The 22,289-nt window shown below is 40.1% G+C and overlaps 4 protein-coding genes across 4 annotated transcripts; 1 reads left to right on the top strand and 3 right to left on the bottom strand.

The window, feature by feature from the left end:
* Positions 1-1,278: 1,278 nt before the first annotated feature.
* LOC137100090 (uncharacterized) lies at positions 1,279-6,827 on the bottom strand. The gene is made up of 7 exons (XM_067477721.1): positions 6,699-6,827; positions 4,199-4,383; positions 3,658-3,832; positions 3,206-3,400; positions 2,579-2,713; positions 2,251-2,406; positions 1,279-1,806 (listed from the first exon to the last, which is right to left on the bottom strand). Exons 2-7 carry the CDS (start codon positions 4,255-4,257, stop codon positions 1,564-1,566), a joined length of 963 nt encoding a protein of 320 aa, XP_067333822.1. The 5' UTR covers positions 4,258-4,383; positions 6,699-6,827; the 3' UTR covers positions 1,279-1,563.
* Positions 6,828-9,062: 2,235 nt separating this feature from the next.
* On the bottom strand, positions 9,063-13,570 carry LOC137100080 (growth hormone secretagogue receptor type 1-like). Its single transcript, XM_067477711.1, has 3 exons — positions 12,275-13,570; positions 11,026-11,201; positions 9,063-9,944 (listed from the first exon to the last, which is right to left on the bottom strand). The coding sequence occupies exons 1-3, from the start codon at positions 12,615-12,617 to the stop codon at positions 9,063-9,065; spliced, it is 1,401 nt and encodes a 466-aa protein (XP_067333812.1). The 5' UTR covers positions 12,618-13,570.
* A 139-nt stretch (positions 13,571-13,709) lies between these two features.
* eci1 (enoyl-CoA delta isomerase 1) lies at positions 13,710-17,427 on the top strand. Its single transcript, XM_067477722.1, has 7 exons — positions 13,710-13,865; positions 14,410-14,535; positions 14,878-15,005; positions 15,215-15,361; positions 15,538-15,659; positions 15,788-15,966; positions 16,594-17,427. The coding sequence occupies exons 1-7, from the start codon at positions 13,832-13,834 to the stop codon at positions 16,758-16,760; spliced, it is 903 nt and encodes a 300-aa protein (XP_067333823.1). The 5' UTR covers positions 13,710-13,831; the 3' UTR covers positions 16,761-17,427.
* Positions 17,428-17,698: 271 nt separating this feature from the next.
* On the bottom strand, positions 17,699-20,540 carry dnase1 (deoxyribonuclease I). The gene is made up of 9 exons (XM_067477723.1): positions 20,385-20,540; positions 20,035-20,173; positions 19,706-19,794; positions 19,475-19,558; positions 19,151-19,266; positions 18,741-18,853; positions 18,449-18,603; positions 18,283-18,376; positions 17,699-17,877 (listed from the first exon to the last, which is right to left on the bottom strand). The coding sequence occupies exons 2-9, from the start codon at positions 20,170-20,172 to the stop codon at positions 17,812-17,814; spliced, it is 855 nt and encodes a 284-aa protein (XP_067333824.1). The 5' UTR covers position 20,173; positions 20,385-20,540; the 3' UTR covers positions 17,699-17,811.
* Positions 20,541-22,289: the final 1,749 nt, after the last annotated feature.

Consider the following 22,289-nt stretch of genomic DNA (forward strand, 5'->3'; position numbering starts at 1 on the left):
TTTGTATACATTAGAGCAAAAAGCGATGAGATGAAATGGCTCATATGGTAGTTTTTACTTTACACACCACTTTGGGAATTGGTAAAAGCCCCAACTAAAAAGACACCATGTGGCTGTTTCGGCCTATACCATATAAAAAGACATTTAAATAGAATTTGATGTAAAAAAAAAAAAAAAAAAGAAACATTTTAATCAACCAATCATATACAGACACACATGTGATAACCGGTAAGAAATGTTTCCATTTGTGGGTGGATATACGGTTATGTGATTTTAAAGCAATCACCTTTTCAAATTGGCACAGTGACAGGGATAAAAAACATAATATTAGCTGAAAGAATTTGTCAAAGTCCAACAACTAGAGAGCAGAGAATCAATCACTATAAGAAAACTACAATTACAGTACTTTCATCCAGTGGACAGTGGCTAAACGGGGACCATATTAATATGGGTGGCCAGACACCTGTGTGCACAGCAAGAAAAATTTCAATCATGATCATAAAGATTTTAAGGCATTAAAATACAGGAACATTTCCCAGTTTTATACCAGTTGCTGCTGCTAATTCAGAAGTATTTTTCCCTTGGCTGATACTGAACTTGTCATTTGAGCTGACATTCATGTCTTCATCCCATTTTGATTCTCCCAAAGGAAAAAAAAAAACTAAACATGGTATTAAACCGTTAAAACACAAAACATGATGTGGTAACTTAAGTAATATAAGAATGAAGATTTTGAGGATATGTTTTCACCAAATAAAATATGTTACAGGTGAATAAACACTACACTTTCTGCAGAGGATGAGACTTGATGTTCTGTGTCACAGAATAGAGACAATTAATTTCACAACAGCTGAGATTTGGTAAAAGGGAACTAAACTCAGCATTGCACCATAAAAATATTACACATTACTCAACTAAGCAGGCTGAGAACAAATCATGTTTCTCTTGCTGAATATCTGCTGTTGATGTAACTGAAAGCTTCCGGAAGAAAAGTGTCAGACAGAACAGCCCAGAAAGACATGGCTGAGACAAAAATCCTGATTAAAAACACAGTTTCTGGATGACTTTTCTTGTGTCGGACCCACTGCAGCTTAGTGATTTTAAAGGCCGTCTTTAATGTGCAATCGGCTTTTAATTAGCTAGAGCTTAAAGTGCAAGTTAAAAACCCAGCATCGCTTGGTGATTGGTGTAAAGAAGCAGCATTGCTGTTCCTGTTTGGATAGAGCATTGTGCATTTACTTAGCTGCTTAGGTTACAGATTTGGACAAACAGCAAAAGTTAGGTTAGAGTTGTGCTTTATTGTTATACTTTCAAACAGTATATTTCACTTTTAAATTTACATGAGAAGTGTTACGGCAACTAACTCATGTGTGACGAACATGATGGATAATGCTAGTACTCTCAGATCCAGGACAAAGGAGAAATCCAACAGATCAGTCACGAGTGTTTTTACTTTTTGGGTAAGAATTTAGTTTGGTTTGTAAGTAGACACAGCAGTCAACATTAAAGTCTGTTTTTCACTGTGGTATTTCACTTTTTTATTGAAGGTACTGTACAGTAGACTCAAAACCCCCTCAGCTTAAAGTGTCCTTGCTGTGCCATCAGAGCATCATGGTGCATGTAGGAGCTCTGGAAGAACTGGTTTCCTGCCTGCAGGTCCTGGTCTGACAGGAAGCGTTCCACCAGGGCCCGCTGGATGTTCTGGCACTCACAGGCTCGAAGTTGAACCCCATGACTCACATTTCTCAGAGGCTCCACAATGAGCAGGCCACTGGGGCCAGGACCCGATGTTGGAAAGACTTTAACCTGGTGACAGATTAAAATGATCAGAACTACAAGTGTCTGTGGCTTTGAAGTCTTGTGCTTAAGTAATTGAAAAAACAAAATCTAAAGTAAGATGCATGTTCAGCTGGTAGTTCATTAGGTCTAATGATCTAAAATTAATGTTGACAGGTTTTGGACGATGTAGCTTGTCCATCTGCTGTTGACCTGGGTTTACAATGTGAGTCAGCAACAGATTTATCTGTAGTAGGTTTATCAGATGTTTGGTATGAGTCATTGTGCAGCTCTGTTTCCCTCTGTTTAATGATCATTTGGATGTGTGGTGGCCGTTTTCTCATTGAACAACAACAAACAGTTATGTTTTGTTGGATGAATTCCTTGATTTCTTGTCTCTGCACAATAAAGTACAACATAATAGAATTACTGTATCAGTTCAGAAATGTTCATTATGAAAGAAAGGAGCAGTACTGTTCTGCGCAGATACTCTCTGTAGATGTTGAGCAGAGGCTCAACATGTTGCACGTAGTCCTGACTTAAGGTGTCGTCAGCTGATGGATCAGTCAGACGTTTCCAGTGGAGGAAGGTGTGGATGTGAAGCGCGGCCCCATTCATCCACTGTTTCACCTGCACTCAAGTAGTAACAACAATGGCTTTTACACACCCTCAACTGGGATTCATTGGAAGAATTATCCCAGGATTAAGGAGCCACGGTGTCATGAGTTATTGTAGGCTTACTGGTTGTAAACAACTTGCAGCTATATTATATAAGCATAATATTATTAGTGATGAAGCTGACCCCAGCAGAGGTGAGCGCGCTCTTCTCCAGAGACACCATCCTCCCATATAACTCCACCAGCTCCGACTGCAGCTTCCTCTCGTAACTCTCCAGCAGTGCTGCCATCCTGTCCTGTTCATTAGCTACACCAGGAATCTGCCAATTAATTTATTGTTTAGATTAATTATTTTTGTTATAAATTTTATTTAGTTAATCGTTTATATTATTATTATTATTATTATTATTATTATTATTATTATTATTATTATTATTATTATTATTATTATTATTATTATTATTATTTATTTTTTATTATTATTTTTATTATTAACATACAGTGTTATGAAGCTGCAATCTGTCATCAACAATGTCATAGCCTACTGTAACTAGATCTAGGTCTGCAAAATTCAGCTGTGGCATGGGGAATGTGAAAAACCGTGAAGTTGCTAACTAAAAAAATAAACTGTAATTTTAAAAACGTTTGAAAAAATAATGGATAAATACTTGATATAAGGTAGAGTAATGGAGAAACACTAGCTTGTGGATAACCAGTTGAATTAATAAGGTTAAAGCATATGGAAGTATCGTATATACAGAATACAGCTTTACGTTCGTGGGGTTGAAAAAGTATATACAATTTGAATCCACCTTTTTCAGGAGCTCGCTGGCGATGGAGCTGATGTCCGACTCTGGATCAGCCCCGAACATCCTGCGTATGGGGTCTGGAGGAGGAGGCCGTACCTCAGAGCCCCTCAAGCCTGATTCCGAAGTCTGGTGATGGGCCAACATCTCAAAGAGGACTGAGAGGGCGAGGGCAACCACACCCACACCCCCATAACTCACCTACAACAACAACACACACTCATACAAAATCACACTTAATTATGTGGACTCCTGTTATTTTGAAGACTATACGAAGTCATAAATTTGACTCTGACTGGCTCTTCACTGCTCTCTTGGTAAGCTCTCTGGTCATGGTTGCTCATAGTCAGTGGAAACCTGACTGTAAGTTACTGCCTGCCAACACTTTGACAGTGAATCTACAATGATCATAATAACACACAAACACCATTACAGCATTACACCATGCATGATCTTACTCTGGTGTTTCCTCCAAAGAGGGAGTGCAGGTCATAGTTGAAGGCAAACCTCTGCTGTTGGGTCATACCTCTCTGCAGGGTGGAGTACTGCTGCTCCAGAACCCCGGAGGAGTTCAGGGAGAGCAGAGAGGCCAGGGAGGCATCCAGGGAGGCATCGGGGACCAGACCTGCATGGCTGGAGGGTTATGAAATCCGGGGTTGGACTGATGTAGTGAAATGTTCAAAACTCACTAATTTAGCAGCGTCACAACCAGTCTTCTTGTTGACCACTGTTAACATTTACCCACAGTTTTCAACAGGGTTAAGTTTTTAAAGTAGAGCTATGTCATTACATCTTAACAAAGGACAGTTTCCTCAAATAAATGTGCATCTAAAGATGTTTTTTTTCTCACCTCATTATCTCATAATTAACTATTTGAAATGACATGATAACAACAGGACAGTTGACTTTAGTTGAAACGTTCCTCTGAACCTGTAATTTACCAAACTTTGTTATACTTTGAAAAAGATTTTGAAATGAATTTGCTGCCTTTTCGCATACCTGGTCATGTCATATAGACAGTCTATGGTCTGCTGGGAGGTACTGCAGCTTGTTCCCATGTCAGCATCCAGTGGAGCTGTAGTGAAAATCCTTTGAAATCAAAACGCCACAGCAGAGTTGCTGCTGCTCCCAATTCAGCGGGAAAATCAACAGTGTGTTGGAGCTTTACTCTCTGGGTACAAAGTCTAAATGCATGAAAGGTGAATACACACAAACAGCAAACAAGTTGTTTAAATACTGAGATGTGCCTGCAGACAGAACATGACTCACCTCTTTCAGAGTATATGGGGAATCTAATGACAGTGTACAGCAGCTTTCAGTTTGGCTGAAAAGTTTTTAAAAAACTTAGCTGATCAAGAATATTAACAATGTGAGTCAAACAGTAAGTGGGGTTTGTTTTCTTATACTGACGGAACGTTAACGTGTACACGTCTACATTACGGAAATGAGGTCACCAATGCAATCAGTTTGTCATAATGCTATTCACTGGGTGGCTATGAGTCATTATCATGCCCATGATTATGGTTCAGTGGGCCACTTTCCACTTACTAGTAGGTTGGAGGGTTTATTATAAACAAGGCAGCATCAAGGCACAGAACATATGTGCTAGTTGTGTCGAACATACAGTAATGTTCTAGCTGAACTGATGTGACTGTGGTGACTGTGTCAAAATGTCAAAAATCAGTTCTACCTGATAAAAATTCTCCCACTCTCAACACAGTCAGGTGGCTACTGTACATAGATACTAAAATAGGTTTTACTTGCTGTAATAAGTCCTATTGTTGATGGGATTTTATATCAAAGTTCTGTGCAGAAATGTATTTATGTGCAAATGCAAAGTGTTTTGTTGCCGTGTTCAGCTGCAATTTTAAACACAAGCTAGACAGTGTAAATCATTTAATATCAGCCAACTTTATATTTAATTACAAATCAAGTAAGGCTCATAATAAATCAGCCAATAAATATAGCCAAAGATCAACCATTACATAACCATTTTATGTTATATGCAATACTTCCACTTGTCAAATTCAATTAAACTATTAAATATAAATCTAGGATTAGACAGTTACCCGTTGAAAATGTGGAGTATTAACATACACAGTAACTGCAATAAGAGCCACATCGTCATTCCACTAAGATGACAAATCCTGGGACACTAGAAATCGAAAGACTAAAACAAAGAGTTATTTTGATGTTGACCTAAACTGTATAATGTTAAATTCTATGTTTTTTTATTTAAAAACTTTTCTCACACATTGTAATCAAGCTTTTAGTTCGTATATACATATTTCCAAAAAAAAAAAAAAAAAGAAAGACCTAGTCACATGACCAAAATGGCCTGGATTACCAACACAATCAAATCAATTGTCCTACAGCCTGAGGACAATGTGTCCACCACATTTCAGAAAATCCATTTTCAAGTGTTTCCTGCTGACAGAGAGAGATGGAGAGACTAGCATGGGTGGAAACATAACCTCCTTCTCAAAGGAGATGAAGCCTCAACTGTGCATGAGATACAGGCATTTATATCTGTTTCTGACACAACAGGACACATAATGCAATACATGTTACATAAAGGCACATCAGCTACTATGAAACTACATAAATCAAAGTGAAAGCTCTGTTCTGTGTGTGTGGGTGTGTGTGTGTGTCTTTGAGCAGGTTGTACTGTAACAACTCTTCTGTACACAAGAAAATGTCTTCAGTATAAATATACAGTACATCAGGTGGAAAGTACCACATTTTAAAGACACAAATCCTTCAAGTTTCTTGGCTGTACAAAAAAAAATGTAAAAGCTGTTACTCTTAATTTAAGTGAATTTTAAAGGTTTCATATTTCTCCTAATGCTCCAACATGTGCCATACATGTGAGTGTTGTAATCATTCCTCCAGTACATGCTGTAGTGACTGTCAACAGATCTCCGTCTGATGTGACTGCAGTGTAGGAAATAAAGGAAAATGACCACAGTTCTCAATCATAAAAAACGGATGTTCACTTAATACTAAAAACACAATCCTTTTAAATTAATCTTTGATCAACATGAAAAATAATCTGCCCTCTTGGCTGTAAAAAGTTGGAACTTCATAATTTGTTCTGCAGGTCACTGGAATAAAATACTACGTACTACACAGTGAGTTTCAGCGAGTGTTTAGGTGTCTGGAGCCTGTTCACACTCACTGCTCTCTTATGAAGCATCATTGCTGGCTGCAGGATGCAGCTCATGGTACAATACCCACCCAGCACCAAACAGCAAACAGACAAAGTCAGAACCTCTTTAAACGAGTGGGCAGAAAGAGGTGAGTTCAAAGCAGCACAGTTCTTAGGAATGGTCTCTCTCGGGGGCCAAAAGAGTGAACGTCAGAGTGGAAAATTGCAAGAAAAATAAAACCAAATAAAAAGAAATGATAACATGACCATGTTTAAAACATGTACAACTAGCACACAAGACATTTTGGTTTAACAAGTAGTTAGCTGACAATTTTGGAGGAACTTACTGACCATCGACACGTAGTTTAGCATTAGCCCTGCTGACAGTACATGACTTCTCCAGAAGTCCCCTCGTTGCAATGAGGTCTTGTTTCACACTCAACCAATAAACAAGACTGGAACGGCTGTTCGTATGTTACGTGGTCGTGACCTTTGCTGTAGCGACCTCTACACTGTCATGCTGACGCAGTGTGTTTATTCACTGGCTCCCTTTGTTCGTGGACTCATGGAGTATTTGCCCTCACAAAGTGGTCGTGGAGTGTCGCGCTGGGAGTGTTTTGCGCAGTCGGTGAGATTGTGTTTGAGAGTGTGTGTGGATGAGACTGTGGACGGCGTGTCTATATCGGGCAGACATCAGGTTGTACAGCAACGGATTGATGGCGGCACTGAGGTAGAAGAGGACAGAGGCCACCAAGTTGAAATACTGAGACAGAAAGTAGTAAAAAACCATGTGTTTGTCTGGATGTGTGTGTGAATTGTTGAAACGTACATCACTGTGTGTATTGTGATTGTATTGGTTGCTGGGTGTCACACCGCGTATGCCTGCAGCGTTGGGTCTGCGTGTGGTTGAAGGTGTGTCATTTGGTGGGTCCGTACTAATGGGGGTCCTGTTTCGCTTGTCATGTGTAGCGGTGCTTGTGTTGTTCTGTGTTTGATTGTCCGGTAACACACGTGTTGGGTCCTTGTGCATTTCAGTGCGTGTAGGTGTATGTGTGTTTGTTTCCCTGCTAGGATGTAGATTAGGCACGTTTGTGTCAAGGCTTCTGTGATGCCCGCTCGCGTGTGATATAATATAGGAATAAAAGTGTTGGTCTGTGCTCCTGTCATCAGAATTTGTGTCCATGTAAGTGTGGTTTTCAGTTTCCTTGTTTCCTAAGTGTGTGTCCACCTTAATGCTAGTGTTATGTCTGATTTTGCCCTTTGTACAGGTGTCACAGTCATCGCTAAGAGATTGTGCAATCAGCTGTCCAGTCTTGGAGAGAGTCTGCATGTGGTTCATGGGTTCACTAATAGTGTCTCTTTTGATACCTCTGTCCATGGTAGTAGAAAGTGTCCAATTAGTGTCCAATTGTGAGTTTGTTTCCACGTGGGTTTCCTGCGTGTCAGCACTGGTGCTGAAAGACAGAGAGAATATGGTCCGACCAACGTGGAAAGGCAGCCAGCACAAGACAAACGCCAAGACAATCACTCCTGCAGGAGGGGCAGGGATGGAAGAAAAACACAGGAAGAGGACGTGAGAATACGTGGTGAAAGAGGTCCAACTATTAAACACAGCAACTGACGAAGGAAGAACACAAACACCTATATATGTTAAAATTGACAGTCAATCCTTTGGACATTGGATCTTGTTTTGTTTATACACAATTAGTCCCATATATAGTTAATTTGACCCTGCGCGCTCATGCAAGCAACGGGACCCTTTGTTGACATAGGTCCCCCCACACAAAATACCGTGTGCTCTAAAAATCACCAGTCAACAACCATAGCAGTTGCTTCACAGGGGATTCAGGTTTGTACAGTCAAACAGAAGATGGAAGAGTACGTGTTCCCCACCCTACATGGTTATGTATTATTAGAGCCGCTAGATGTCATCAAACAGTAATATGCATCTTTCAGTTTTTGGGCGTCTGGTAGAAATAACCTACAGTACTTAGGGAATTTGAAGTTGTTGTTGGAGGTTATAATCATGGGCAACCTGCTTTTCCACCGCTCCCCCACATGATATCATTTGAGCTCCTGATGATTAAAAATTTCTCCGGGTGATGTCGTCTTGAAGAGTTTTTCAGCTAGAATCAGAATATCATTTGAATATAGGGAAGCATTGTGAGGGAAATTTCAAAATCCAGGTAACACTGTTTCGCTGTTTTCACACTTCTCACAGACCCAGTATCAAACCTGCTTACACCAGTGCTTCTTCACCTTTTGCTCCCCAGCAACACATCCTGTCTCTGGCCACACAAAGAAGTGCCTTAGCTAGATATCAACCATAAAACTACCTACCCCTGAACATTTGCCTCCCAGAAGGGAGCCCACGGGACCCAGCACAAATGATCAATCTCAAGGACTCAAGGACCATGTCTCAAGACATGGAAGACAAAAGGACAAAGTGCCACGAACTTGCTAATTAAGACTCCTGACCACATTGTAGGAAGGTTGATTTGCATTGACTCATCCCTTTGTTCTTTGTGTGAACCCAGCTGTTGAGTTGTATGTATAAAAAGGCTGAACAACCTACACATCTGGGTCAGTCTGATTGAAACACATTTCTGGTTGAATCAGAAATGGAATTTGGAAATTAATAACAACAAATACATGAAAAGTTTTCCAGTGGCTGTACAGTTTGTACTCTTTTGGTGGAATAATCGAGATTGAACATTACGTCTCTGTGCTCTTTTTAAGGTAAATTATCTGGTTCTTACCAAGCATTTTGACAGTGTGCTGGTGACTCTGGTCCTTACGGCTGCTTTGTGGACGGAGCCATAGTGTTCGTCCAATCAGACTGTAGACCAGTCCAAGGATGCAGACTGGTATCAGAAAATACAAGTTGGAGAGGATCATCATGGCTGGCAGCAAGCCAGAGGTGGCAGCATAGTCCAAGCAGCGGCACTCTCTTTTGTCAGTCTCTCCTCCTGGACTTCCCCCGAAACCATCTTCCCTTCCTCTTCCTTCGTCTTCTTTTGTTTTGTCAACTTCCATGTTTCCTTTTTGTTCAACCCCATGCTCATCTGCTTGTTTTCCATCTATCTTTTCTCCTCCATTTCCTTCTTTCTTCTCCTCTATTTCTCCTATTCTCTCCCCCTTCTCTTCAAATTCCCCAATTCTTTCATCCCAACCTTTTGTCTCATTTTCATCCCATTTTACAACCTGGAGTCCTCTATCCATGGAGGACATAGGTCCACTTCTCATGTTGTCTGCACCTATAATAATTCTTTCCTGTTCTCCTAACCTGTCCATCCATCCTCTGTCCTCCCTCCATCCACTGATCCCTTCGTCCTTTCCCCCAACTTCCTCTACTCCAACCATGACCAACACTGGAGCTGCACTAATGGCTGCACAAAGCCACAAGCAGCCAATGAGAGCCCTGGTTTTCCGCCGTGTCAGCAGTGTCTTGGCTGTGATTGGCCAGCAGACTGCCAGGTACCTCTCTAGGGAGAGAAAGGTGATGTGGAGGATGGTGCAGAAGGTGCAACACTCAGAGAGGAACACAGACAGCTTACAGGCAAGGTCTCCCAAGGGCCAGGGGCTGGGCCTCCATAGCTGCGAGAGACAGAACAGTTACTACACCCTGACAACTTCCTAAGAGCTTTCCCATTACAAACATCCTTCCATTCATTAGGCGTAAGATCATGCAAACAGAATATTAAAATATAGCTTTAAAGCCAATAGCCGTTTTTAAGTTTTGCACTATAGCTTGACATCTACAACGTGGTTTGGAGCAAAATGTTATGGTTCCAGACTGTGTATTGTAATGACTGTGGTGACTTTTCCTCCATCGGTACCAGCAGCATTTCACTTTTGGTTAGCGGTGAAATATGTCATATTCCCTGTGTTCTTAGAGGCTGATATTTGACTACCATGACTATGGTAATGTCCTTACATTTTCATAGCGTCAGGTCAACAGTTGTCATTGTACCTTAATTATTTTATTATTGTACCTTAATTAAAAAATGATAACAGTCTTTACAGTCTCAGCTGCACTCAAGAGATATCTGCTACAAAATACTACTGTATACTACAACAGTACCCTAACAGGTACCTTTATGGCTCCACTTTGCCACTTACGGATCATAGAGCACAGTGGTCTGAGTGGTCCAGCATAAAATTCGTTAGACTGTAATTTTTACTTGAACGATTTAGAAGCTCCACGAACAAGAGCTTTGTCGGCCCCTTTGCCTATGGCATCATCTTACAGCCATAAACATCCATGTGTGTCCACAGCTTGTTAATTAGGAATTAAGTTTTTTAAGACTTTAAGAGTGTCGGTCGCTCTTTGGTGAGCTTACATAACAGTCAGTTGTTTTCTTATTTGTCACGGAAATGTCATTTGATCTTTGCCGTTGCTGTTGTCCAGAGGAAATGATAGCAAAATGATGTAAAAACACTCTGAGTATGACATGACTCCTGAATGTAACAGAAGAAAACCTAATTTTGCAGGAGTAGTTGCCCTGAGGGGATGGCAATAAGGGTTTGTTTAAAGCTCTACAGGGACACACCACCATTCTCAACAGGAGTCAAATGCATTATTTCCCACTCCTCAGTCAAATCACTAGTCTGCTGTACGCTTGAACCAAAACATTAGCATGTATAAGAAAGTGGTGTGTGTGTGTGTGTACTGTACCTTGTATAGGTCCAGAGGCAGCAGTAGGAGTATCAGCAGGTCACTGACAGCCATGCTGCTCAAATACAGGTAAGTGGAGCTTCTCATGTGTGGACGGAGCCAAACCACCAGAATTGTTAGTATGTTTCCAAGAAGGCCAAAGAGCATCAATGGAATATAAATGATGGTCACACACACTAGAAAATGAAATATGGATATGTTTGTATCATCAACAGCAGTTCACAGGTATGTTATTACTGATGATATCATTATTAGTACATCTAGGGTGTGTAATCTTAGAGGAATAATAGTCAGATGAGTGGATTAATATGCACACGCATGCATTTCTGTGTAATCGCGTTCTAATTATCAAGTTTTGATTTTCCATTTTTCTAAAATATGGATATGTAATGGAGTCCTTACAACAAACAAGCACAACTGACAAATACAGGAAATATGAACCTATACAACCAGCAACCAGCGGTTGGATTTTAAGCTAAATGGCTGGAAACAAGGGAAATTCAGCTGTTCTGAAGGAGATGATTGTTAAATTTGTTCCTGCATCACTAAGTTCAAAAAGTGGATTTTGACATGTCAGTTCTCTGGCAGCAAATATCTTATTTTCATTTTTATTAACTGTGTAGTGTGGCTCAATAAAACAAATGCAGGCAAGTTATTCAATGTGCTCAAGGCTTTGGTGACACTGAATTTAAAATATCTTTGTGACTGTAGTGATGTAACTAAAACAACACATTCTAGAAGCACATCAAAATGGGATTTTAACCATACATTTGTTTTATTTAAGCCACACATGCTGTCAATACAGATAACAAATAGAAACGATTTAGTGCTCTTTTCAGTCATTTGTCAGCTGCTGCCCAGTTTTAAGTGGTATCTGGGATCAGGAGGCGACATAACCTAGTGGAAGTCATCATGTGCAAGTGGCGTCTGCACGTGCTTCTGTCAGGGAGATGACCAAAGTACCAAAATCCACTTTTTGATCTGGGCAGCACTCGTGTGTTACGCTTGTATTAAGGGTTAGGTGCTTAACAAACACAGCAAGTTGCTTAAAATCTTTATAAGCAAAAAAGAATATTCTTCAAAGATCTGTCGTGTTTTTCTGTTAAAAGCAAGATGAAAAGAGATTCACACAACACAATGTCCTTCAGGAAAACCCTTCCAGTTATTTGTGTTGTTGCTTGTTTTGTTTATCAGCTTTTAATTTCCATTTCCCAAACACCCTGCATTACATTTATGTATTTTTACCCACCTAACTCAATCAATCCAAGTACAGGACACTCTTGGTTGACACAGTCCTCAGTGAAGCCCAGAGTGAGGCCACAGTTTTCGTCTTCACAGCCACTGCCCATGTCTTCCAGCTCCACGTGATCCATGGTGACGCAGGGTGGGGTTGGACAGCAAAAAATAAAAGTGGACAAAGCAGCGGGGAAGAGGTGCGTGCAGCCCAGGTTAGAGGTACACACATCAAGGTGACGCACTCCGATGGATTTCCTATGACGCTCGATCCCACCGAAAGAGATGGCGAGGGTGGAAAAGGGCTGTTTAGTCAGAGCAAAAGAAAAACACAACACATAAAAAATGATGTCAAACATTCTAGAAACATGAATAATTACATTCAGTTAAAAATGAACCTAGGAGTTTTATTGCAGATGGTTAAATTATTGCGATTAACACCAACGTCATGTTGGTTTCTCTGAAAGTTTCTTCTTTATTAGTACAAATTCAATACATACACAGTTAAAGTCAATTTATCAAAAGACTAACTTTATTCATTTTATAACTGAAACCATAATTACCATTAGAAATTGATCAGAATAAAGGTTGACTAATAATTTTTAAGTCCATGCAAAAAACTGAGTACTATACAGTGAATTGATGTTTATAGCATTAAATACACACACACACACACACACACACACACACTAAAATAACTTCTTCATGTTGAAGTCAAATAAAATACTTACAGATTCAGAGGAGCATCACTGCCACTGTGGACCTCTCCGCTTCACACAAACACACACAGTGGTGCTTTGGCGGTGACTTACACAGCTTCTGCTCTCTCTCTCTTTCTTTACCTCACTCTCTCACTCATTGCTTACTGTCTGCACTGCCAGGTCCACTGGTACACAGCTGCTGTACATTATGCCACATTATGATCCATCCCTTCAGAGTGATAACAGTTCACATACATGCCAACGGATCACAAGTTCATAAAAAATGACTTTTTCACTTTGCTAACTGATTCCCATGTCCTGATAGGTTCAATAGCAGGATTTCTTGAAACACTCCAAATACTGTTTCTGTACTCATTCTGCAGAAAAATGGTCCCTGGACTGACATGTTATAACATATTACATTACATGTTATTGATTCTGATCAGTGTGTAAACAGCAAACTGGTGTGGATGGTTGATGTGGAGTTTTGGGTTGTTTTTTTTTTGCTATTTAATATACACTTACTTTGGGGGGTCCAGTGTTTGATAATGTGGAGCTCAGTCAGCTCCATTGGGTCACTTGATCCAGCATGTAAACAAAAATTAGTGGGAGTGGGTTTAAAGGATATATACGTTAACTTTAAACTTTAAGTTTTTTAAAGAACAGGATTATTCTAGACAATATAAGAAAATAGAAAGTGTAGGAAGAGAATGAATCCAGTAGATGGCAGCAATGCAACAGTTGGGAGGCCGATTGCTAAGAACCCGAAGAAGAAGAAGAAGAAGAAGAAGAAGAAGAATTAAAGAGAAGAAAAAGAAGAAAAAGAAGCAGAAGAAGTTTGCAGATTTCAGCTCAGGTTAAACAAAGACATCATGGCATTGAGAGCTGCGTTAAGAAACCAGTTTGGTATGTCTGCACATTTACGTTTGCATTGTGAATGTGAATTTCGACAGTATGCACAGATTTGCTTTGTTGAAAGATCAGCTGACGGCTCGTCGCTGACCCTCAGCCGTGTTAGCAATGCTAGCAGAGGCTCCACAGAAAGTGGAACAAAGGTCACAGGAACCCGCTGTCAACTGGCAAAGTGTATATCTTGGTTTTTGTCCAGTTCTGCATCTGCAGTACCAGCTAATTTGATATTTAAAGAACTAGTAAGACCAGGCCGAGAGTGTCTTCCTCATATAATACTCAGAAATATCAAAGGAATTTCTTGACATCTGTATTGACATTTCCTTGTATAAAATCCGTACGTTTTATGTTCTCAGTTTCCATGTTTTTCTGTTTTGTGTGACGGGGATAAGAATATCTTGTATCAATATTAGATTGACTGCGACTGCGATCGCCACATTTTGACTATTTCAGTTGTAATTTTCTGATCAGTAAAATTAAAACGAGCAGGAATCACCAGTGCAGAGGTGCTTAGAATTGATGTGTGTGTGTGTGTATGCAGGTCTCCTCTCGCAACTGTCCTCCTGCAGCAGTCATGGTAGAGTGTGTGTGTCTCCGGTCCTGGTCACTCAGCAGAGGAACAACTCTACTTCACCCAAAATCCGAGTGGATTTTGACCAAAGCACTGGTAAAAATGTGGTCATTACCGCAACCTCTGTCTTCGTTCTCTCTCCTGCTGTCTGTTATTAGTCTGTCACTGTGTGTGTTTTATTTTAAACTCCTTTCACACATGAATTCACACATTACATTGCCACCACAAAGGAGTGGATTTCAGCCGTCTTACAGATGCTCATAGGTATATTTACTGCCCAACAAGAAATATTTGTATTTGAACACACACATTCATTTAGTCTTTAAACGTGCACACTTTTAACACATTTTCCATGTGTTTCTTTTGTGGTTTAATGTGATGAAAATTCACTGGACATCAATTTGTTGTGGTGTCGCTTGACTACAACTGTATCTGAAGGTGTGGCAGTGATGCATATGCAGAGTCCTCCAGTCAACAGCTTCAGTTTGGACTTCCTGACGGAGTTCTGCATCAGTTTAGAGAAGCTGGAGATGGACAAGGGCTGCCGAGGCCTCATCATCACCTCGGTACAGTATATCCTCTTTTGCAGGGGAGCACATCCTTTATGCAGGAGGCTTAAGATTTGCCGTTTGTCTTTGTGTTTGTATTACAAAGTAAGAGACACATTTAATTAAATATATTTGTAACTGCGTTGCAACAAGTACTTTCATGTTTTAGGTTGTTAATGAAATAAATGGCAGTAGAAATTAAATCTGTTTGTTTTGTTTTAATTCAGAGCCAACCCAAGGTGTTCTCAGCTGGGCTGGACATCCTAGAGATGTATGGAAAGAGTCCAGAGCGCTGTGGAGAGTTCTGGAAGGCCGTTCAGGAGATGTGGCTGAAACTCTATAGCTCCAACATGGTCACCATGGCTGCAGTCTGTGTAAGACACTACTAGCCCTTGCACCAATTCTGTCTTCATTCTGTTCCTCTATCGTGGGGACATGTTGTGCAGAGACACCACAGTGCTAAGCACAACATTTTAATACAGACATGACTGCACCAGAAAATGAAATGTCTCGCAGATTACACTTTAGCCTAACTCATCCCTCTGCACAGGGTTCCAGTCCTGCAGGTGGCTGTCTGATGGCTTTGACTTGTGACTACAGAATAATGGCAGACAACCCACGTTACAGCATTGGTCTTAACGAAACACAGCTCGGCATCGTAGCACCTTTCTGGTAAATATGATATACTGCTGATGATGACTGTAGGATTTGTATGTACTGTACATCAAACTGAAAATAAATTTTTCCACATGGCGAGTAGTTTTCTCATTGTAATTGGCGAGAACTACTGCTTCCTGCAGGTTTAGGGACACCATGGCAAACACAGTGGGCCACCGGACCACAGAGATAGCCCTGCAGCTGGGAATACTCTACAGCCCTTCTGAAGCCTTGAAGATAGGATTAGTGGACCAGTTGGTACCTGAAGACCAGGTTCTCACCACAGCCACACAGACCATGACTAAGTGGTTGGCTATTCCAGGTACCTCAGACATTCACAGAGCACCACATAAATAGGAAGCCTTATCTCATAATATACCATAGTATAAACATATTAAGCGCAACTGCTCTAAATTTATATGAATTGTTTTATTTATTTAATTATTTTATTCTAGCCTTGGTAATAATTCTGTTAATTATGCCAACAAAATATTTTGTATCTCTGCATGAAGTTGAACTGAATTGTAAATTCCCCAAAGCCAGAGGTACCTGCATCTTATCTAGATGTGAACTTGTTTACTTGGGACAACAGAATTAATCATTTTATTATGTTGTATACTATCCATTTTAAGTATTAGATTTGCTTTTGCTTCAGTAAAACCAGCGGCAGCTTGCTATAGTGATTGCTTTACCATGTGTTACAACACCATCACATCACCTTTAATTATGGTCATGGAAAGAATGACTATTAAAGTTTTCACATGAAGCCAAATCAGTGAACATATTAGAATCAAATTCATTTTTTTACTTTGTCATTGCTGGAAATGAAGGCAGTAACAGATTAAATCAAATATTAGTACTTCTGATACTCAGTCACTCACCAGGAACCAGATTTGTTAATTCACCTTTTAGAATCAGTGCACTAATCATTAATCTGTCCACTTTCCAGACCATGCGAGACAGATCACCAAGTCCATGATGAGGAAGCCAACTATTGACAAGCTCACATCCAGCAGAGAGGCTGACATCCAAAACTTTGTCAGCTTCATCACCAAAGACTCTATACAGAAGTCGCTCCGACTGTATCTGGAGATGCTTAAAAAGAGAAGGGGCTAGAGCAGAGAGATGAGTGTGTACTGCAACATGACAAATGTGCCACTATGGTCATGTGTTTTTTTGGCATCAGTTAAACCAAGATCGTCCAACACAGCCCTGAGCAGCTTATCGTCATAACTGTTTCTAACCAGCAAAGAACTATAGAAACATTGCTCGCTCGGGGAAAATGTACCAGACTGACACTAGTAATCCAATAACAAATAGTAATTTCTGGCCAGTATTCCAAAAATTACATTAGCTAAAAAGCAACATGAAGAAATTCCGATTTATTTTCACACCTCAGTTGTTTTGAGGAAAATAAATGGCTCCTTAAACTATGCCAAACCCTAACCCACTGCTGCTACTTCTGTCTACCTAACTTTTTCACATACGGTTTATTATGGCCATAAGATTACAAACAAATTTCTCTTGCTCCTAGAGCTAAAGTGAAAGTTAGGTGCTCAGACTTACTGTATGTTTAAATACTGAAATGAAAGCAACTTGACGTACATTTGAACAACCCGCTGTAGGCACAGCTTTTGTCATTAAGAAACTTTACTTGGAAACTGAACTTGTTTTTTTTTTGTGTGTGTGTAAATGTGCTTTGTCCTTTGAGATTTGTGAGCAACTAGGTGGATTGGTGTATTACTGAACTCAATGGTGTGATTAAAGCATTATATTCACATTGTCCTCATTTACTGTTTCTCTTATTGTTGGTTGTAATTTATCTCAGTGGTCTTGTTAACAAAAATACGTAGACTTGCTTTTAACACCTACATACTGTATGTTAAAATAAATCTAACTCTTGGGAGCAAAGAGGTGACTGGACCCTGTTTTTGGTTTCGCAATCATTTTTCACTTAGGTTATTTATTTATTCAGCGGAACATGGTTTCCGTATTAAAATAGATTTTGGCAGATGTTTTTTTTTTTTTTGAAGGTGAAAAAGTTTGCAAGTTGATAGATTTGTCAATTTTGGTCTTTATTGGTAGTTTGGGAAGAGTTTTCTCACTGAATAAGGATATAGTTTCATCCCGGAGTCCTGTGTCCTCCTAAGTTTGTAGGAGTCAGGATTCAGCCAGCAGCAGCCTGGCCAATCAGCTTCACCTCCACAGGGAAATGGTCACTTACAGCCAGAGCCTGAGAGAGACCGAAACAACACTGTTACACTCCAACATCTGGTGTTAATCCAGTTTGCTTTAGTTTACACAGGCCCTCTGCACCCGCGTTTTGTCCAAATACACTTTGACATCAGGAGGAGTGGGAATCCAACCGACTGCTCTAGCTCCCGTGTCATTCTAGAATTTATACATCAGCAGGTAGCCCCACATACAATCCCAGATTTAGCTATCTGTGGCCTGAAGCTGTTTCCTGCTAATTCTTGTCTTTGTACTAAACTAACACAGAGGCGAGATTCCTTTTCTTACCAAAAAAAGGCAATGACAACTCCATCTTATTCCCTCTCACATCTCCCTGTGCACTGAACTCTTGAATCCTTGAAGCATGTTATGTTCTAGAGAACAATTATAATATTCTTATTCTTACCAGACTCTGGCTAAGATTCAGGTCCATCATGTAGTTGTAAACCTTAGCGCTGCTCAGCACTACACCCTTCATCATATCCTTAGCGACCACAATCCTGCAAATATACAGTAGTAGTTGTGTAGAGTGAAATTAATGTCTGAGGATTTGTGTGTGTGTGTGTGTGTACCTGTCATAAGGGCAGTAAGTGTCTGACACTGTGGTGTCAGCTTCATTTGTGATCAGCCAATGGAAACGTTTGTCAGTGAAGAGGCGGATCCTCTGCCAGGCGGAAGCCGTTATATATGTGCAGCCGGCGTTAAAGTCACCCAGCAGTACAATATTCTGCAGGAAGAGTGTGACTAAGTCCATTATTTAATTTCTAATGAATGGATCTTTTACACACCACCTTTATGTTCACAGCTCCCCTAAATAATGGATTTCTGTTGTGTTCTGTTGGTAGACGTAAAGAGAGAAATCACATTGGTGTTCCAGCGTGTGCGGACATCAGCCACCACATCATAGAGAGCATCCACTTCCTTTACAGCGTTCTCTGGAGAAGTGTGCTGAGGGATCAGGACAAAGTTCTTCACAGCTAGAAAATAGGAAGGAGAGAGGGAGATGCTTGAAAGGGGAGACTATGGCAAACATAAATCATAGTGAAATAAGTGGGACCACAGTAAATTATTTTTTATTTCTTTTGATGAGAAGCCTAAAGATGTATTTTCATGTAGTATGTTATGTCTGGAAACCGTGAGGCTAATGCAAACTGACCACGTGACCACAGATGTTTTCTTCTCTGCTGATCACCTAACAGGCAGGAAAACCTGAATTGCTGGTGTTGTGACAATGACATTATTCTCAGTACTTCTCACGCTCTTTCTCTGCCTACCAGCATGTTTGGAGGAGAACATGACAATAAATGGCTCTCTGATGAAGGTGTCCGTCCCACAGGGCTCACAGCCATCGTCATAGGTGTAGTTCTTAGCCACAGACACCGTCTGCTCCCTGGCAAAAGAAGAACCATTTACAAAATGTCGGTTAATACATGTGTGTATATGTGTGTGTGTGTGTGTGTGTGTGTGTATGCATAAATGAGCTCAGTATACGAATGTTACACAGTTGTTGATGAAGACAGTGCAGAGGTGGATTTAATGGGTGTTAGAGCTGGAACAATTTACAAATCTAACAGATTCTTTGTGGACTTTCTTTGTACCTGTAGAGGAAGAGATATCTCTCCTTGTATGAGCTGCGGCCCAGAGGCTCACTGACGATGTGGCTGTACCTGAACTGAGAACCTCTGGGAAAACACACAAAGAATCATTTATAATTTATTTACAGTATAATGTTTGTGAGCTTTCTACAAAAGGTTTAGCACTGAAATATGGGTAAAATATTAATGTGATTAATATATTACTGTATGTGGTTTTTATAAGGTGTGTCTCACTTGTTGACATGGTCCACAAGTTTCTGAGCTGCAGACAGATCACGATCTCGGACCTCCTGTATTAAGATAATGTCATAGCGATGGACAATCTGCAACAGACCCAGAAACCCCAAAAATACACATGGTGTTTTTTCAGTACAGTTCCATAATTTCAAAATTTGCAAAACTTTTGCCTTGAACAATATAATGACTCCTGTGTTAAAACTGGGGACAGGTCATTTAAAAACAATCCAACCATCATTCACCAAGGGAGAATGTGAGGAGAATGTGCTAGTGATGGGAAATATGAAAAGGAATTCTCAATGCAAAAGTACAAAAAGGTGACTGACCGTGCTGATGATGTTCATCAGGGTGGTGTTGGAGGCTTTACTGGCTCCAAATGCCTTGATGTTGAAGGCCGCCAGCAGCAGACAGGTGGACAGATGGAGCAGGGTCAAAAAGAAGCCGAAAGCAAACACCACACGCATCCTGGGCCAAAGAGTTCAGACACGGTTATTTCCAAATGACTTTGCTCCTGTGATAATAAAGGTCCTCTAGCCAAAGCTACAGTTCTGTATTCTGTGTGTTGTTGCAGATCTTTGTAAATCTTTTTGTAAACACTTTTTCAACCAACATTCTTGCTGCATGTAAAGTGGAATTTTTGAATTTTTGAAAAGAAGAGTTAAAAGTACATGGTTACCTGCTTCTGTGAGTCTGTGTGGGAAACAAGTCCGCCTGTAGGAAGTAGCACGGAGAGTTGTTTGTGTGTGAGTCCCTGAAGGTTTACTGCTCAGTATATGCAGAATCACTGATAGTGTCTCTTGTGTGAAAGTTTTTATTTACCTGCAAGTGCTTGATCCGGCTGGGGAGGAGTGAAAAAAGGAGAGTGGGGGGGGGTTGTGTTTGTCCCTTCGGTCATCATTTCGGTCATCATTTAGGTGAATGGTGACTAGGGTGGAAGCATTTTGTCTGCGTAACACCAGTATGTTAAAACGGTTTCATCATTTTTTTAATACACTCCCGTGCTTTAGTTCAAACTCGATTACTGTTTATTATGAGCGGCGCACTGTCTCATGACACATCATAGCACAGAAAGAGGCAACACTGTGACTATCTTTTGGTCACAAATCAAACTACTCTTCCTCATTGTAGGTGTATATGGCTTGAGAGAAAAAAATTTGATATGTAGATAGAGTTCAGTTTAAGGTCACAAGTCAAGAACAGCTGTAATGCAAGTATGCATGTTTATTCAAGGTAAGTCAGGGTAATGATTAATACGGTAAAAGTATACTGTGTGGTGTTTATAGTGTGCTCTGCCATATAAAAAAGGTCATCTTCTGAAATATATGTTCCATGCATTTAAAATATTGTTTTGTATTGAAATAAAAATGATGCAAAATGACACAAATTAAAATGTTTTTTTTTAGAAATGAATTGATTGGTATGTTAATCAATAAATTGGCTAACTAAGAGATCTCACGTTCCCACCTGAAAACTTGCATGTACATGCATCAGATTGCAGAAAATCTGATTGGAATGTGCCTTAAACAGTGTACGTTTACCCCAAGGACATCACAACAGTGACAGAAAAAGTTGGGGATGATAACATTTGAGAAATGTATAATTCATTCGCACTATAAACCAAGTCTACGACCTAAAGCTCGTGCAATTCGTGAACCAGAGTGTGCAGACAATCAGCGGAGGGTATTTTTATCTGCCGTGTTCATAGTCGCAGTGAGAAGGCAACAGATGGTATATATAGTTTACATAATAAAAAAAAAGTTGATGTAAGGTCGTGTGAGATGGAGATTCTCCACCGCTTTGACACACATGATTTCAACAGCAGTCCAGAATAGTTTGCTGATTCTGTATTAACAGGGTTATTAATATTCATACAATATAATGGTATGGTCACAGTTGAATAAAACAATTATAATAATCATAATAATAATTACGTGCATAACAATAATGGACAAACACTGAACACATTGTTTATTATATTTTTCTTATTGTCAACAGCCTAAAATACTTAAACCGACAATCAATTGCGCTTACACACTGTATTTATTGTGTGTGAATTTTTTGTATATCAATCTCTCCCATAAGCGTGTTGTTGAACAGCTATTGAGGCAGCGCAGCGTCTTTTATGCTGTAGTTCACTTAGCAGCCCAGTAAGTGGCAGTAAACCACTAATACATCTCATAGCAACCACAGGCTTTATTGTGATAAACATTTTATTATTAGGTTTTGTTACCACCTCTTCTTGTAATACAGTCCAGCACAGCTACCTCTACCTACTTTGACCTCAATAATAAGCAGATTGCATGATCACTCTTGTGACAGTTACAACCTAAAAACAGAGAAATTATAAACGTGTAAAAGTAGAATTCATGACAAAGCCTCTGTATTTGATTGCATGAAATTGCAATCCCCTTGTGTCTATATACAATCTCTGGTCCCGATCCACACTCCACACCAGTTGATGGCAGTGATGCACCGCAACGCTGTGTGCCACCCGCCATATGAGTTGAAAAGAAAAGGAAGAAGAAGAGGACACGCGAGAAGAGGAAGTCGCTAAAGAAAATACATGACGCGAATGACGTGT

The sequence above is a fragment of the Channa argus genome, chromosome 15, assembly GCF_033026475.1.
Source record: "Channa argus isolate prfri chromosome 15, Channa argus male v1.0, whole genome shotgun sequence".
NCBI lineage: Eukaryota > Metazoa > Chordata > Actinopteri > Anabantiformes > Channidae > Channa > Channa argus.

What these genes read in the sequence shown, in the direction of transcription:
- LOC137100090 (XM_067477721.1), bottom strand. Translation starts at nt 4,257, where the DNA reads ATGGGAACAAGCTGCAGTACCTCCCAGCAGACCATAGACTGTCTATAT. An exon ending in GCGCGCTCACCTCTGCTGGG is followed by an intron (nt 2,407 to 2,578) that starts GTCAGCTTCATC and finishes ACTTGAGTGCAG; the next exon opens with GTGAAACAGTGGATGAATGG. An exon ending in GAGAGTATCTGCGCAGAACA is followed by an intron (nt 1,807 to 2,250) that starts GTACTGCTCCTT and finishes ATCTGTCACCAG; the next exon opens with GTTAAAGTCTTTCCAACATC.
- LOC137100080 (XM_067477711.1), bottom strand. Translation starts at nt 12,617, where the DNA reads ATGTTTGACATCATTTTTTATGTGTTGTGTTTTTCTTTTGCTCTGACT. An exon ending in ACTTGGATTGATTGAGTTAG is followed by an intron (nt 11,202 to 12,274) that starts GTGGGTAAAAAT and finishes TTCATTTTCTAG; the next exon opens with TGTGTGTGACCATCATTTAT. An exon ending in TGCCTCTGGACCTATACAAG is followed by an intron (nt 9,945 to 11,025) that starts GTACAGTACACA and finishes TGTCTCTCGCAG; the next exon opens with CTATGGAGGCCCAGCCCCTG.
- eci1 (XM_067477722.1), top strand. Translation starts at nt 13,832, where the DNA reads ATGGCATTGAGAGCTGCGTTAAGAAACCAGTTTG. An exon ending in GAGGCCTCATCATCACCTCG is followed by an intron (nt 15,006 to 15,214) that starts GTACAGTATATC and finishes GTTTTAATTCAG; the next exon opens with AGCCAACCCAAGGTGTTCTC. An exon ending in GGCATCGTAGCACCTTTCTG is followed by an intron (nt 15,660 to 15,787) that starts GTAAATATGATA and finishes TGCTTCCTGCAG; the next exon opens with GTTTAGGGACACCATGGCAA.
- dnase1 (XM_067477723.1), bottom strand. Translation starts at nt 20,172, where the DNA reads ATGCGTGTGGTGTTTGCTTTCGGCTTCTTTTTGACCCTGCTCCATCTG. An exon ending in TGATGAACATCATCAGCACG is followed by an intron (nt 19,795 to 20,034) that starts GTCAGTCACCTT and finishes GGTCTGTTGCAG; the next exon opens with ATTGTCCATCGCTATGACAT. An exon ending in GTTCTCCTCCAAACATGCTG is followed by an intron (nt 18,854 to 19,150) that starts GTAGGCAGAGAA and finishes CCTATTTTCTAG; the next exon opens with CTGTGAAGAACTTTGTCCTG.